This window comes from Notothenia rossii, assembly GCF_949606895.1.
Source record: "Notothenia rossii genome assembly, chromosome: 2".
NCBI classification, from domain to species: domain Eukaryota; kingdom Metazoa; phylum Chordata; class Actinopteri; order Perciformes; family Nototheniidae; genus Notothenia; species Notothenia rossii.
The window spans coordinates 21,799,316-21,815,446 of NC_136904.1; the positions used below are offsets into that span (position 1 = coordinate 21,799,316).

Consider the following 16,131-nt stretch of genomic DNA (forward strand, 5'->3'; position numbering starts at 1 on the left):
AATGTTTGAGCACCCTCTATGAAACGTCAAGCTACCCCACAGCACCCCCAAAAGAAATCTCTGGCCGCCACTGAGCCGAACTATTTGTGTTGGGGGGGCCCACATTTTTTTTTTCTCCAAAGGGGGGGCCTGACAGAAAAAGTTTGAGAACCACTGAGCTAGCTAATCACATGCGTTTCCTGTTATGATGCAATCTCCTGGCGGACTCCTGCAGACTCAGATCTGATTCCACCATTGTACAACTCAGCCAATTTGCAAAGTTAGCCATTATTCTAGTAATGTGGCATCAAGTTACCATGTAAAATATCACACTACATTAATCAGGAATTCTGAGACTGGGACTGATTGCATGACGGTTTCATCAGACTGCAGGGAATGCAACATACTGTGACTTTACACCAGTATAGTTACAATCTATGAAAGGTGGAAAGTGGAAGCTTTATTCTGAAATATGTTAATGTTTGGAGATATCTGTGAGAATTATTTGTTTTGAAATGTTCTATCAAGCAATTGATTCATGTTTAACTACTGACTAAGAACAAAAGACTAACTGTGTGGGTGAAGACACTCAAATAACTTGAATAACACACTTCCTCCTGACAATTCACAGGGTAAGTATCCGGGAATAACAATAACGATTATTGATCAAACTAAAACAGTCTGTACAATGCCATATAGTTTGATTATATCAGGCGTTTAGCAGCATGCTCACCATGTAATTGCATCATCTTCTGGGCACCTTTGTTTCACATCATGCCTGCTCTTTCACATGTTCTGTCTACTATCAAATGTATGGAGAAATAACTCTTTCCTTGGGGCAGTCCTGACATTCTATAGATCCTGAAGGACTTATCATTCACTTTGAATCTCTTTTTCTTAGCTTCTTAATGAATTCAAACGGGCTCAAATTTGAGTGTTCTAGCACCATTTCTCCTTTTTGTTTCACCACCCTGAACCATGCCTAATTGCACTTTGAGGCAATTTAAATGTTACTTTAACAAGCCTGCTGTTCCTTACAGCACAAAAACCCACAGTGGGGCTGTTTGTAGCACATATGAGATGCAGTCTACTTTTAAACTCAAGAGACTATCTCTCATTATAACATGATACTTTTCTTGTTAGATTTTCTTAACAAGACAAATTCTTCTTCTCTCAAAGTTGTCTGTGAAAAGAACCTTGTTTTAATCATGACACAGTTTGATGAGACACTTCTGTGCTGCCATAGTTAATGCATTATTTGTCGTTAATTATGCTAAATTAGGTCAAATCTTCTTCATAAATGTAAGACCCAGAAACTCCTCAATGGAATTGTAGTTGTGTTATTTCAGAACAGGCAAAGGGAGGCTTTTAGGATGAAGGGCATTTAACACAGCTCAAGTAAATACTTTTACCTAAGACATATGAAACAACAATGTTTAACATTGGAAAATGTGCACAAAAGATAAATGATATTTTTGTGAGTGTGTATGAGTCTGTGTGTCTGTCTTTGAGTGTCTGTGTGTATGACAATAAGCTTCTAAAGTTCTAGGTACATTTGAAAGCGTTTATCGCAGGGGCGTTTCCTGGACCTGGAAACATTCGGGGCTTAAGGTACCGGGCGCTACAGTGGACATTTCTACTGCAACACTCCCCACACAGCAAAATCGTAAGTGTTAATTTAACTCTTATAGTTAAACTCAACACTTACTTGGTGTTTATACAATGTTAATTATCTAACACTGACAGTGTTGTTTTATAACCAGTTTTAACACTAAATGGTGTTATTGCTTTACACTGGGAGTGTTCATTTATATAATTTAGAAAGTTGTTCAATTACACAGGAAAGTGTGTTTTCCCCTGCACTGTGTGAGTTAATTTTGAACCTTCAGTGTTTTATATCTGAAATGGGTATTATTTTTACAATATTAATCTATGCACTGTACACACAAATAATTGTTTCTATAGGTTAAATCTATTAGCTCTATTTACATTTAGATACATTTGTTGACTTCCACAAGACTTAAGAATATTTAATAAATCATTACAAACTCTCAATGTTGTCCTTTTTTATTCAACACTGCAAAAATTACAGTATCTGCACTTAACAGGCGTCGTAAACATGTTACATATAATGTATCTCTCCACTCTATCCAGCACAGCATAATGCACATTTAGTTTTTCAAAAGAAACAACTGACAACTGGTCAGGACATGTGACAAACAGAGGACTAGTTTATGTACACAACTATACAGTATATGCACATTTAAAAATAAAACAAAAGCACGACATATTCGCTCTCATCTCCACCATAAGTACTTTGTAAGTCAAAAGGCTTATATATGACAAGGCTTTCTGCTTTGATTACATCTTTTTCATCACTTTCAAATACTTTGTAGGCACGACAATGTTCACTAAAATGGTCAACCACAAGCTTTTTCACAAGGAAGTAGATAGCACTATCAACTAAAAGGACCTTGTTTATTTTACAAAAAAACAGGCATTCCATCCTCAACGCAAATGACTAGTCCTGTCCTGTACTCTGTCTAGTGCTGTGTACCTGGACTCACATTCAGGTTCAGGTTCAAGTCCGGACTTATAAGTCCGGACTTGTGTCAAGTGGTGTGAGTAACTAAAGTGAACTTACTGTGAGCTAATTATCAATTGAAAATAAACTCATAATCAACTCAAATTCAAACTCGTCAGGTTTATTGTGCCCCCTTCCAACTTGTGTCTACACCATGTCTTTTCTAGAACTCTACATGTGTTACTTACTAACTACACAACACAACTACATACATAGTGATGTACATAAAAGACTCAATATGCAAGACTACAAGTCTATGTGTTCTTGTTCAAGAACAACAGCATATTGACATTGTCTGGGTGAAGTGTTGCTCTTTCGGCAGACACTATATCACCATACATACAAAGGAGTTAGCTTAGCTACACTACCAAATATGGCAACCAGCATCCCACGCTGTCAGTGTCCAGCTTCCCTTGACGTCACACAGATCTCGCGAGCAGTTGCGATATTTTGCGAGACTTCGTGAGCTCAGTAATGGCCGCCATATCAGAAGCCAAAACAATGTTTTTCGTCTTTTCTCAGCGCAAATTTCTCGATCTATGGAAGGTTTTACATGGTTTAGAACAAAAAGGAGAATATACGTAAGTACCGGTTCCCGACGTTCCGGTTTTAACCGGACTTGAACCGAAACTTTTTACAAGTCCAGTACCGGTTCGGCGTACCGGTACGCAGCACTAACTCTGTCCCACTGATTGTAACCCAGTTAGTAGAGAAGATGTCTTTTGGTACAGCAGCATGCAGAGCTTGAGAAAACCTCTCACTATCCTCATCTGAATTACCGTACTTTTCGGACTATAACGGTGCGGCTAATCTATGGATTTTTACAGCTAACGGCCAATAGGGGACCTCCTAAATCTATGGATTTTACAGGTTACAGTCCACTACCTTTAACTCTATGGGCTCTATGGCCGGTCCGCTCCCCCCACCTTTAAGCGGCGGGCTCCAGCAGGAAAAGCTGGAGGCCGGAAAAGAGTGAGATAGGTAGCGCGAAAAAGTAAAAGTGGAACCGAGAGTGGTACGAGAGACAGAACGAGAGCAAGACAGTTTGTGCGAAGGAAGTTTTCATGCACAAACCCTCATTATGGAAAACAAACGTAGAAATGCATATGATGCAGCTTTTAAGTTAAAGGCAGTCAATCTGGCAGTAAAAGAAGGAAATAGAGCTGCTGCACGTAGCCTTGGCATCAATGAGTCAATGGTGAGCCGTTGGAGACACCAGCGGGAAGAACTGTCTCAATGCAAAAAGTCAAAAAAAGCTTTCAGAGGTAATAAAAGCAGATGGCCCGAACTTGAAGACTTGTTGGTTTTGAGAGCGACAACGAAGGAGAGAGGAGAGTGGCTGACGAAGCCACCCTGAGCCTGTTCATTTCCGACACTGAAGATGAGGACTTTAGTGGTTTTAGTACGCAGGAAGAAGACGAATATGAGGATTAATGAATTGACTTTTCTGGTTACAGCCGTGTACTGCACCTTAGCCTAAAAGATGAAGACGAGGATTAATGACTTTTCTGGTAGGCTGATTACCGTATATTTTAAGCAGCCGTGTTACTGCAACTTTAGGCTTACGCGCTTACTGTCGTGTTACAGGCACTTTATTTTGCACTTTAAAAAAAACACATTTAATTTAGCCATTGATATTGCGTCGTCAAGTGCTGTAAGCTTTGTTTTTTGTTATGGTACTACTGTAGGCTATATGCAACTTGTTGAAATGTTAATAAATGGGAGCTTCCTCAAACAGCCAGCTCTTTCCCGACAATCCCCTCTGTGCACGAACCCTTACATATGGTAATGAAACATTAAAACACCTGCGGCTTATAGTCCAGTGCGGCTTATATATGGACACATCATTCAATTTAGCTGCTGCGGCTTATATTCAGGTGCGCCTTATAGTCCGAAAAGTACGGTAAATGGTTTCAGTGGTCCATATGCAATATGGTTTAAAGGTGATGTATCCCAATGATATCCTATGGACATTTGATGTTTTTTGGCAAGTGATTTGGTGATGTTTTTTTAGTGTTTTTGAAGACTTTGTGTTTTGCTTCAAATCTCATGCTCCACATACGTATGTATCAGGGGTCCTATTTTTCTAATACAAGCTGGATAGTGTACAACGATCTACAACCATCTTGTGCACAAACCAACTTAAACCTGCTGCTAGGATAGAAACTGTGATCCATTCTTAAATGGCTTACCAAGGACTGGCAAGTCTTGTGTACAGCTTGACATATAAAACACTTATATACATGTTTTGATCCTAGTTCAAGAGTTATGCCCGCAACTCACGGATTCTGGGAGACTCATCTGTTGTGTTGATGTTGTATACTGTTGTCTGGACAAATATGAACAGCGGGACCAACGACTCCTCGTAGGACAGGTTGAACACATAGTGAGATTTGAACAGTTCGTCAAAAGCACTCAATGAGCTGGTGGCTTGGCATGGGATGAGCTGTTTGTCGATTACAATGTAGAAGGTGTCAATCCGGTTCCGGGTTCGGCCAGCAGCAAGGATGTACGGTTGTTGACCCTTTGTTCCCCGCAGGTTCTCATCGATGCTGCAGCACGACTGAAAAAACTGAAAAACAACATGAACACCGTAAAGTAAAAGTTTGGATAGTTATCCAGCAACGTTAACATTTTCAGTTTAGATTTGGCCTCCCTTCTCTTGCTGGGGGAAGAAAATATGAGACATGCATACCTTGTGGAAGTGCACCATTTTTTCCACTGCATCACTGGGACTGATCTTGGTCCTCTTCCGTCCAGCAGTGGGTGGCAAGAGATAGAGGAGCAGCAGCAGCAGACAAGCCATGTCACTTTCCCAGCCTATCAGGAGGAGAAATCAGACAACAACAAAATGTCAGTGTCTACCTCAAAATGCACAAAGTAAAGCGCACTAGCTATTTGGAATATAACCAAGACTGCATGTAGCTTACTGCTCTGTTGACTCAGGTGTTTGGCTTCTTTGATAATCTTGATCTTGAAAGCAGTGTCCCACTTCTCAAACATCTTGCAGGCTGTTTAAGTACCAAACAGCAGCAGGAAGTCTTGAGTTAGCTGTTGATTATACACATATACAAATATATTAAGCATGTCATTGCTTACACCCACCCAAATTAAAGATTAGAGTTTAAAAACTGGACTTTAAATTAGTAAAATATAAAACTCACCAGTCCTTTGACATCTAAAAAACGTGGAAAGGTTTTAAAGACATCTGCAGTTCGCTGTGGGTCACGCACTAAGTCCTGGCGATGTTGTAAGGTTATCTTCATCTTCTCAAACACACTTGATTCATCAGGAGAGTGAACAAGAAAGGATAACGCCTCCCTGCAAGCATCTCCATCAAGCTGATGAGGCACTGTGGGTGCTGATCTTGGGCGGTTCGGTCCTTGTGCTTGAGGCACTGTGGCTGGCACAGCCTGTTGACTGCGTGTTGCCTGATTCTTTCTGGACATGGTCCTGAGGCGCCATGATAAATATCCTGGGTTTTTCCCCCCATCGTAGAAGTGCTCCTGTTAAGACATTTTCAAAAATATTAGAAAGGTCTATCACTCATCTTTAAGTTTTTCTGCAACATCATTACTAACTTCATGGTCAATTCAAGTGTTGTAGCATAGTATGGTGTGCATTTTCAACTACCGACTAACTCATTCACCATTTATACATTTAAAAAAAGTCAGATTTGTAGGAATCTCAGTATAGTAAGACACTTTTACTTCTTCTTGAATTTTGGAAATGACTAACTCTTTTGGAGCCTCCGACTTAGAAACCTCTGTGGTAGACGTGTTCATGACTTCAAAGCTGGACAAATTTCGGCATGTGGGAGCCCCCCATTCTCTTTGACTGGAGAGGTCATTATCACTTGAAGGTGACATGGTATCCGTGAGGGAAGATGGTGTTGAATGATCTGAAGGAGAAAACACTTTGAAAACAAGAAAATCTGCTATTGGTGGTGGTACAGTCAGTAGAGGAGATAACATGTGATATAGTGATGATTTCAAATAAAAAGAGTGAGCGTTAAAAAAAAGGTTTTGCCAAACCAAATTTGCAAGTGGATTGCAAGTCAGGATTGACCTCTATCAATTCATGAAGCATCTGTTCATCCATTGATGGCAATATGTTTGTTGAAACAACACACTGACCTTTTTTTAACACAAACATGGGACAATCAAAACCCAACCTATATTGTATTAATTGTTTTGGAAAGTGGATGCTGACCTGTTGGTTGCAAGCATTGTTTCTAAATGAATCTACCTAGTAACGATCAGACAGTATAGGACATAAAGGAGTCTCATCTTTACATGTTTGTGCAGCAGATTATGCAGATAAATCCAGATTGGCCTCCACCAGTTCAAGAAGGATGTCTTCTTCCACTACTGTGTCAGTTTCATCAAAGATTTGAAGTGCAGCCGCATCAGAAAGCCCAAACTTGCTTTTGACTATAGGAAGATTAGTGTGACACCAGAGAAAAATACAAGAGGCAGGTTTTTAGCTACACATATTATGAATGACAATTTAATTAATCTAAAGACATGATTATTATTATTATTATTATTATTATAATCAATGTATGCCAAATCTACACAGCATTCTAAATACTGCATCTTTAAACCAAACTACTAAGCAAGTTAACTCGAATGAGGGAATTTGGAAACGGTTTCGTAGGAAGCTTATTTTGGAAGTCAAAATAAACTAAGAAAGGCCTGCAGCAAAAATCATATTGTCCCAGCTAGCCAAAGCTAATACAGTTATCTAAATAATACCACATAACTCCTTTTGCTTCTGCAAAGCTGTACATTTTGTAACACAAGATGACTCACCTTCATTGATGAATTCCAAATAGGTGAACCCCAGATTTAACCTGATGTACTTTTTGGTACTCTGGTATTTTACCTTCAGCAACATGATGAGTCTTCTTAAAGAAACCACAATGGAGATAATGTTAGCAGTTAACTTTTTTTAGATACCACATCTAAAAATCTAAAAGATTATGTCTAGCACAATATAGCTTATTTTCTTTTTTTAAATACGCAACCACTAATTTAAGTAGGCTTAGCCTCTTCATTCAGATGTTTGTGATCCAACTATACATTAATTTACTGAATGTGTTAAGCCACCTCCTGTCCTCACCAAGTGTCTAACTACAGCTAAGCCAGCTAACATACGTTAACTAAACAGCTATGGCTTGATTAGCCTCTCAAATGAGTCTTCTTCTCATTCAGAAGCAGTTTTGGCACTTAATTAAACGGGAAATGTTGGTTAGCTAATTGCCGTAGCCAGTGAGCAAGTTAACAAGCTAGTTAAAAAACGGGGCGTTAGCATAGAGCTAGCGATAGCATCGAGCTAGCGTTAGCATAGAGCTAGCTAGCAGCTAGACGACATGAGTGGTAAGAACAAGAGAAGACAACGTAAAACGAATCTTATTGAAAATTGTAATAACCGTTCCAACATCAGTAGCTATCTATCTTTACCTTAGTCACTCGCGCTGACTGAACTCAATGGCGTTTTTGGAACGTTTTTTTTTTGCCTAACACAGCTGCAACTCATCTCCACCTGATTTCCCGCTTATGGTCATGGCTGCATGCAAATTACACATGACTTTGCTCAATGTAATACTAGTGAGAGTCGTACCAGCAAAAGCCTCCACACCAGCCTTGACACATTTGAGTCACACCCTACGTGACGTTTATACATACTTTTGATACAAAAATGATCAGCATAAATGATTGAATATACCTGGTCCTTACCTTTTTGAAATAATGTAGGCTCCCCTTCCAGACACAGGTTGTTCTCCGCCATGAGATGAAGAAAAAAGGCACACTAAAACCGGAAGTGTAATTAACTCCAACTAGAGTGCATGCAATCAACTCCCTTAAAGAACACCAGCCTTGGAGCTTTTTCAGCAATGCAAGTGTTAAAAGAACACGCAAATCAACACTTATCAACTCGAAATAATTGACACTGAAAAATTAACACTATTTCACACCACAGAATTTGCTGTGCACACATACAAACACAGTACACCTGAGACTGTTACAATGAAGGGGTGGGGGGGGGCTATCCTCTTCTAGGGGGGTCCTCACCTCCTCTAGGGGGGTCCGGGGGCATGCTCCCCCGGGACGATTTGTTTTAAAACATTGAAGTTAAAAGCATCAATTTGGTGCACTTTGAGAGCAAACTTAAGATATATGGATACATCTTTCAACACCCATTTGAAACAGAACTGTAAACAGATTTTCTTTTTCTTTATGGGTATTTTACAAATCAATCCCCTGTGACTGTGTAATGTAAGGTAAGGTAGCTTCTAGCTTCATGTGGAACACTGACAGTAAGTCAACATTTTCCAGAGTTTTCTTTGAAATCACCAGGTAACGCTAAAAAACACAACATTAGCCTACATATTGTATCACAAAGTGTTAATTTAATATCTCAGAAGTATACGATACACTTTATCGTATACTTCCATTGTTGTTAACCTTATTAAAAGACATGAAACAGTTGCAGGTTCTGTAACTTTGCATAGTACAATACAACACAATATTCTGGTGTATGTGTAGGTCGGCTCTGCCTACACCACCTCCAGGTCCCCGCGCCTCCTCCAACATGTGTCTACCCAGTGATGTGCTGTGTGCGCATTACTGTGGATGCATAAATGCAGAGGACAGTGCGCGCCCTGGATGCGAGCAGCTGAAGTCGCAGCTTCTCCCCCCCCATGTTCTGCCCTGCCCTGTGCCGTGCTGCGCGTCTCCCCGTTTCATTTCTCCTTCCTCACGCCGACACGAACACAGAGCTGCTGTGTGTGCGGGAGAAGTTGTTTGCACAGAGAGCACCTGGTAGAAACTGTTCCCTCCAAACGGATTGGTTCTAGTTGGGAGCAATCGGACTCACCGGGGTCTTTTTATTTTTTCCAGGGGAAGAACAGACGAAGCGATTGCAATGTGGTGGACGTACCAGTATGTCAAGTGAGAAGTGATTTCTATTTTTTGTTTTTAATGAACATCTGACATCCTCCCCACCGGAGACATCTTTCAGTCAGACCTTTTCGGATTTCTTTTTTTTTTCTTTGTGACGGATATTTCCCTGTGAAACATTATCAAGGATTTCACTGATGTATGCGATGTGGAGGCTGCAAGTCGCCTTATGTACTCTGTCGGTGCTGTCCCTGTCATCTGCTGGAGAAAGCAAAGCGCGGAGCTGTAGCGAGGCACGGCAAGCTTATACCGCTAAAGGATTCAGCCTCGTCAATGTGCCTCATCAGGAAATATCAGGTAGGACATGACATCGGTGCTTTTCTTCCCCCTCGTGTCTTGTTTCCCTCCGAAAATAAAAGCATTTGATCATGATGACCACACAACCTGAACTAACTGATCTCCCGCAAGCATTTGAGGATTTAACTCACCCTGTAACCAAGATCCTCTTTTATCAGAAGATCGAAACAGTCTCAAGTGTGAGTCTGTTTTTGCAAAATGTATATTCAGTGGTTATGTTTTAGGACGTATTTCAAGTATATAAACAATCAAAGTAACTGCAATAGAATATAACTCTACGAGCTTTTTAAAGGTCAGTATGATCCACTCCTGGTCCACTACCTATGTAGAGTCACAGCAAGTTGCATTTTATAGCCACTAAGTAAGTAGACATCAAGCACTGGATTGACAAATCAGTATAAAGCTCAAATAATTACCCTGTAATATTGCTTACTAGGTATCCATATATCCATTCTCATATGTTTAATATTTGTATTTAGGTGTTTTAACTGTAATACTTTAGAGGCCAAACTGAAAGTGCTAATAGCCCATAAACTTAATTTGCACTTTCACAGGTAAAACCCACATTACTTTTCACCATAACAAATTATTATTCCTTTCCTCAAATAAGTGGGTTTACCAACAGGTTATTCATTGATCAATAGTTCATTAAACATCAGGATTAACAGCCCAAGAGTAACATGTGGGATCTATGTAATTTACTTTAAACATCATTCCTAATTAATGCTGCTTAAATAGAGACAGTGGAATATTTACTTAGTGACAAATAATGCAACCTCAGTAGATATGTTTTGCAAGTAGCTTCATACCTGTTGCACGCATTCAACAGAAGATCATGGAGCTTGTTGTGTGGTGCTTGGCTAAAGAGTGAGTGCTGTTTACCAGTAGGGGGCTGTATGCACTCAGCACAAAATACTCCTTTTGCTGAGGGTTTCTTTTTCCTTATTCTTCTTCTTTTCGATATTCCTCAAGGCTAAAGCTTAGGTTTTAATTCATGTGCTTTGGTACAGCAGAGATATGGGGTTTTATTATCTCTTGTGTGGTGGTAATCACATTTATGGTCAAAGCAGGAAAGCAGATTAGTCAGTAAACATAGTCAGCTTCATGAGAGGGAAAGCAGAGAGGCCTGAAGTTAATCCTTCTTTTGCCTGTTAGTCAAAATAGAGATACTGAATTGGTAATTGGCAGTGTCAGACAGTAATGATCATAGAGCTGCCTTATGTGCTTTAACAGGGTTTTGGCTTGATGGGAATCTGATCGTTTTGTTACTGATTGAGCATGTGTGTGTTCCTCGCATTGCGAATACATCACACACCAATTTCAAGTCCATGTAGCACATTTTCAATGTCGTGCCATATTGAATAGTAAGACCTTTTTACACAATGTTGCTATAAGTTGCTATAATGTAGACACAAATATGACGATTTGTAATCTCAGAAAATTCAGACGAGAACAGGATCTTCATCAGAAACAATACAAACTTTGTAGCATACTTGTTCTGCTCCGGCAGCACCGTGCTGTATATTCAGCCTCACCTCAGAGGGAGACATTTCAGCCGTCTACTCAAATATAAACAAATATACTGTTGTAAGAACTGAAATGTTCAGAGGCTTTCTAATCACTTACATGATATTCTTTCAAACTAGTGCTCCTGTTCTGTTATTTCTAATCATTTGTTTCATGATTTGACAGTGTACAGGCTACACAGACACAGCAGATTCTGACGTTGTCCTTTTTCCTTTTGGTCATCAGTGTTGTAAAGTGGTGCTTTGTTTTTTAATCCAACTTTGTAAATTGGATTGTAAGATAACCAACCCATAATATGTTTAAGCATTGCAGGATGTCTTCTCTGAAAGGAATGATAATTAAGAGTCCCCTGATGTACTGGAACATGCACATGGTTTATTTCACAATTGTTGCTTTGTATTTGGATTATGTTTTGATCCCATTTGATTATTTCAACATTTGTTCAAGATTTTGGCCTTAACTTAGGCAGCTGTTTTTATTTAGTTTAATCATTCTTATTTGAGTAAAACAACGTAGCATTCCAGTATTTGAGCACAGTGAGTTCTTTTTTGGCCTTCACCCCTCGGGAGCACTGAACGGGTTTTATTTATCAACGCAATAACTCAGAATGTGTCAGACAATGTTTTCACAATTATTTGGAAATACTTTCACATTTTTATAACACTATGTCATATTTTTTTATCTGTCTTTCTTGTGTAACATTTGTCTACTTGGACCAGCGACTTGAAGTCAAAGACAGAGGTCTGTTGGCCATTATAGACCAACATTTTTTTCGGGGCAGTGATCAAATCCTAACTACAATGAAGTACAGCCTCTACACTGTGTGTAATTAAATCTTGTTGCCTCCAAATAACCTTGCATAAATACAACAGAAGTTAGATATACGGCCTCAAGAGATGCTAGTAAAAACACTCAATTATGCCTAATTAGCTATGCTAATACAAACGTGTGGAGAGCTTCCTGTACAGCGTTAGCATTCATCACTCCTTCATGTCATGCTATCACTCTGCCTCCAGATACTAAACACGGATTAGTCCCTCTGCAGAGGTGGCCATACCTCAGGTTGAAAAGCTCCCATTTGCATAAACACATTTTTAAGACAGCAGCTGACAAGCAAAGCTTATTAAAGGGACAACACACAAAGATGTTAGTTTGACCATACAATATGAAAATATATTAGACAAATGATTAAACCCAATGTATAACTTGAATTTAACATAAATCTCAAAAAACTTAAATAAAATCAATAATTATTCTAATGATTCCTTTAGAAAATCCCTTATTATTAATGTGTGTTTGTTGATGGAATTCTCAATAGAAGTTTTTTCCATTCACTTTTGAATAAGCATATTTGCACAGCTACTATCTAAACTCTTCAGGCCATCAATTATTGAATTGTAACAGTGTCGGAATATGTCTCACGGGCTCCGTAAAACGTATCCAGATAATAAAGTACCTGGTAAACCATCAGAGCAGAAACCCCACATTGATTTTTTTAAGGATTACACCAGGAGGCTAGGTCATTTCTGTATATGCTCTCTTTTTTATCTAATGTTGTTGTTGGAAGACGGATGTTAATCGAAAAACATAACCACCAAATGTGTTCTTCTTTTCAGTCATAGGGTGGCAGGGCTTAAAATAAACCTTCACAATTACACGTTGGTAGAAATCAGAAACATTCAGTGTACAGTCTTCCGCTGCATTGAGACGTGTGGTTTCACCGTGAAGAGATGTGCTGCACGCTCAGCAGTAGAACACTTCTGTCAGACTCGCTGCTGTGCTTGGCAAATTGTTATCAAACATAGTTTATTCTGGGATTGGAATAACTCTTTGGCACGGATGCAGACATACTGTAATTGGTGAAGTTAGCTGACTGGGTTAGAGGTCAACCATACTGTCCACTTAATTGATTAAAGAGTGCTACTTTCTCTTTTTGCCTAAGGACTTTTTAATGCCTCAGATGGTTTATATTACAGGATTGGTGGGAGGTAGAGGCCAGTAAGAAAAATTGTACACGGCTTTAGACTAGATTTCACTCAGTTAGTGTTGGAAGAATAGAGTGCTGGTGCTGAAACACACTGCTGAAAATGTCTATAACTGGCTGGTGGACAGCTTCATTAAAGCCCTTCCAGGACGAGCGTATGATTCCTCCACTCTTGTGTTGTCAATGTACCATCGCCTGCCTGGTGTTTTACACAGCAGTCAGCCACCAAAACAGCCTGTCTGTGAAGATCACCCCTCGTGTGCATGTGTCAGACGTTAGTTATAGTGTCATGCACACAATGCTGCCTGATTGTCAGCCCTTTGTTCATAAACACAACGGCTCCTGAATGCTTCAGTCAGTCCCTTCCAGGGAGCTCTTGCTCCGAGGCTTTGCTGTTAATATCAACATCTACTTACAGAGAGCGCTCGGGATTCTCATGGGTGGACTCAGCTCTTTGCTTCGTCTTTGAAACAAAATCACTTGATGTGCTGCTGTTCCTATTTATGCCGTGCCCGCGTCTTATATTTCCTTTCTCAAGAATAACAATTACCTTTGGGGTTCATCTACTTTAAAGAATATTATTTGATTTCTCTTTAACAGAACAGTTATTAACTGTTACACACCCTGAATACATTGTCCTCTTGTGAATTCCTGCAAGTCAACCCTCTGCTTGCTTATCACTGTGATCAGCGTTTTGCTGGTGGTAACTTGCAGTTCAACAATTATCATGAACAGAACCCAGATACGGGAAATCTTTGTTGTTTGTACTGTTAATGTCTGTATGTGGCACTATTAATGTTGAGTTGTTTCTTGACACAGACATTACTGCAGCTTTTAAAAGAAAAATCTTACAATAATTATTTAAATTTGAGAGTAATATTATTTCAAGGCTTCCTAAAATATACTTTATACTCAATTAAAACTTTTAAAAAAAAGAATCTTCAAACATATTTGTTTTTTAAAGCGAGGTTAAAGACCATTTTGTTTAATCTGAAGTACAAGTTGAGGGCTTTAATTGGTTGAACTTGTACATTATTTAAGTCTAAGTAAAGTTTATTATTATGAGCTCCCTTAAGATTATGTTGAAGAAATCAGCATTTCTGATTTGAAGCTACTTAGCAATAAACTATACAGTACACATCTAAAAGCTGTCTCCTCATTTCTGTCAGGAATTGATAATGAAACTATATGACATAAGAAATCTATAGATGGTCTACGGGTTGTTTAGGTGTTTTGCATGTTTGCAAAATAATGTAATTAATAGTCTGTTTGTTGCACTGATTCATTTGAATACACTTTACATGCAGGGTTGGTATGCAAAATACATTAGGGGGTTGAATTTAGATGTGTTGGCAGCCAGATGCCTAATCACTATATAATGGAATGACATGAGACCTTTAGTGAAAGTGTGGGAATACCACTCTAAAAGCCCTTGCCTAGCAAATATTCATATCAAAATTCTGTAGGGCATTTTTTTCCAAAGCCCATTAAGATGCTCTTGGCTCTGCCAAATTGGAAATAAGTCTCTTGCCAGCCTGTATACATCTTCAGAGAGAACAGTTAATGAGATGTGAGGGAGGTGTGTGTGTGTGTGTGTGTGTGTGTGTGTGTATGTGTGTATGTGTGTGTGTGTGTGTGTGTGTGTGTGTGTGTGTGTGTGTGTGTGTGTGTGTGTGTGTGTGTGTGTGTGTGTGTGTGTGTGTGTGTGTGTGTGTGTGTGTGTGTGTGTGTGTGTGTGTTACAGTTTGGCCTCACTTTGCTGATTATTATTTATTTTGCATCTCTATATTGTGAAAGAAAATGACAAAAGTGTTATATGCATGACACATCTAAATGTGTTTCAATGTGAATCAACCAGCTGTTACCTTTTGTCAAATTTGGTAAATGAAAATATCTGACAGTTGTTTGGACCTGAAGAATGTGTCAATCCTCTGCAGACGCTCCTGCCTGAGATACATATGGTCTGCAGGCTCCTGGCAGCCCTCAGCACCATGTATGGTGTGAAAAGCCTCCACTCGTGTAGGAGACTGCTATTGCACTTTTTCCTGTTTTTAATCAACTGGCCTACATCAGTAATGGAGGGTAGGATTAAGGATCTCTACCTTATCACGCCATGAGAGGAACTGGAAAATAACAGCAAGGAGTCTATGGATGGAAGTGATTGTACATTATGTTGAAGGATTAGAATTTATAGCACAGGAAATAGGAAAGAAAATAAACAAATGTACCCAGTAAGCCCAGAGCATAAAGGCATGGAGAGCATCCTTGAGTAACCATGTGTTAAAAATGACTTGAGCGGTAACTCTGTGAGGAATACAAGAGGGAGCCAGGTAGAATGTAATCCATCTGAACTTTAGGTATTAGTGATCTGACTCGCTGTTTTTGTTGCACAGAAGTATTTGCTACATGCTGCCTTTTATACCGGTTTCTACAAAAGGGGAAGAGAGGCAATTTGACTGGGCTTATCTAGTAAATACAGTAGTTAAAGAAAAATACATCAGAGGAGGTAACAGAAGGAAAAGTCACATGTGATAATGCTCTGCTGGTAGAAGTGATTCCCTGAGGATTGCTGTGTCAGTAGGTGATGGTGGTGTGCAGGGGGCTGGGGGGCACATTGTCACTTCATTGTCGATATGTGAGAATAGTTGGTATATTAATGATTACAGGTCAGCCTGCATTCTAATGTGTATGTAAGGGAGACCCTTTCGGATTGACCTTATGCCATTTACAGCTACTTTTGACTACACAGACAACGCTAATCACTTATATTTTTACATTCTAGCCAAGAGGGTGTT

At 39.4% G+C, this 16,131-nt stretch overlaps 2 protein-coding genes across 9 annotated transcripts in view; one reads left to right on the forward strand and one right to left on the reverse strand.

The window, feature by feature from the left end:
* Positions 1 to 2,030: 2,030 nt before the first annotated feature.
* On the reverse strand, positions 2,031 to 8,513 carry LOC307027884 (uncharacterized protein). Of its 7 annotated transcripts, XM_079662567.1 has the most exons (8): positions 8,305 to 8,513; positions 7,378 to 7,472; positions 6,859 to 6,996; positions 6,302 to 6,464; positions 5,728 to 6,069; positions 5,494 to 5,614; positions 5,259 to 5,383; positions 2,031 to 5,135 (listed from the first exon to the last, which is right to left on the reverse strand). In XM_079662567.1, exons 6-8 carry the CDS (start codon positions 5,564 to 5,566, stop codon positions 4,830 to 4,832), a joined length of 504 nt encoding a protein of 167 aa, XP_079518693.1. In that variant the 5' UTR covers positions 5,567 to 5,614; positions 5,728 to 6,069; positions 6,302 to 6,464; positions 6,859 to 6,996; positions 7,378 to 7,472; positions 8,305 to 8,513; the 3' UTR covers positions 2,031 to 4,829. The 7 variants fall into 7 exon arrangements, with proteins under 7 accessions (XP_079518693.1, XP_079518697.1, XP_079518696.1 ...); XM_079662571.1 differs by having other exon boundaries at positions 5,494 to 6,069; positions 6,302 to 6,479; XM_079662570.1 differs by having other exon boundaries at positions 5,494 to 6,069; positions 7,378 to 7,469; positions 8,305 to 8,371.
* Positions 8,514 to 9,223: 710 nt separating this feature from the next.
* LOC307029459 (glypican-6-like) overlaps positions 9,224 to 16,131 on the forward strand; it is a 172,529-nt gene continuing 165,621 nt past the window's right edge. For both annotated transcript variants that reach the window (XM_079665490.1, XM_079665491.1), the window contains exon 1: positions 9,224 to 9,825. In XM_079665490.1, coding sequence (XP_079521616.1) covers positions 9,666 to 9,825 — 160 coding nt within the window. In that variant the 5' untranslated portion in view covers positions 9,224 to 9,665. The remainder of the gene's footprint in view (positions 9,826 to 16,131) is intronic.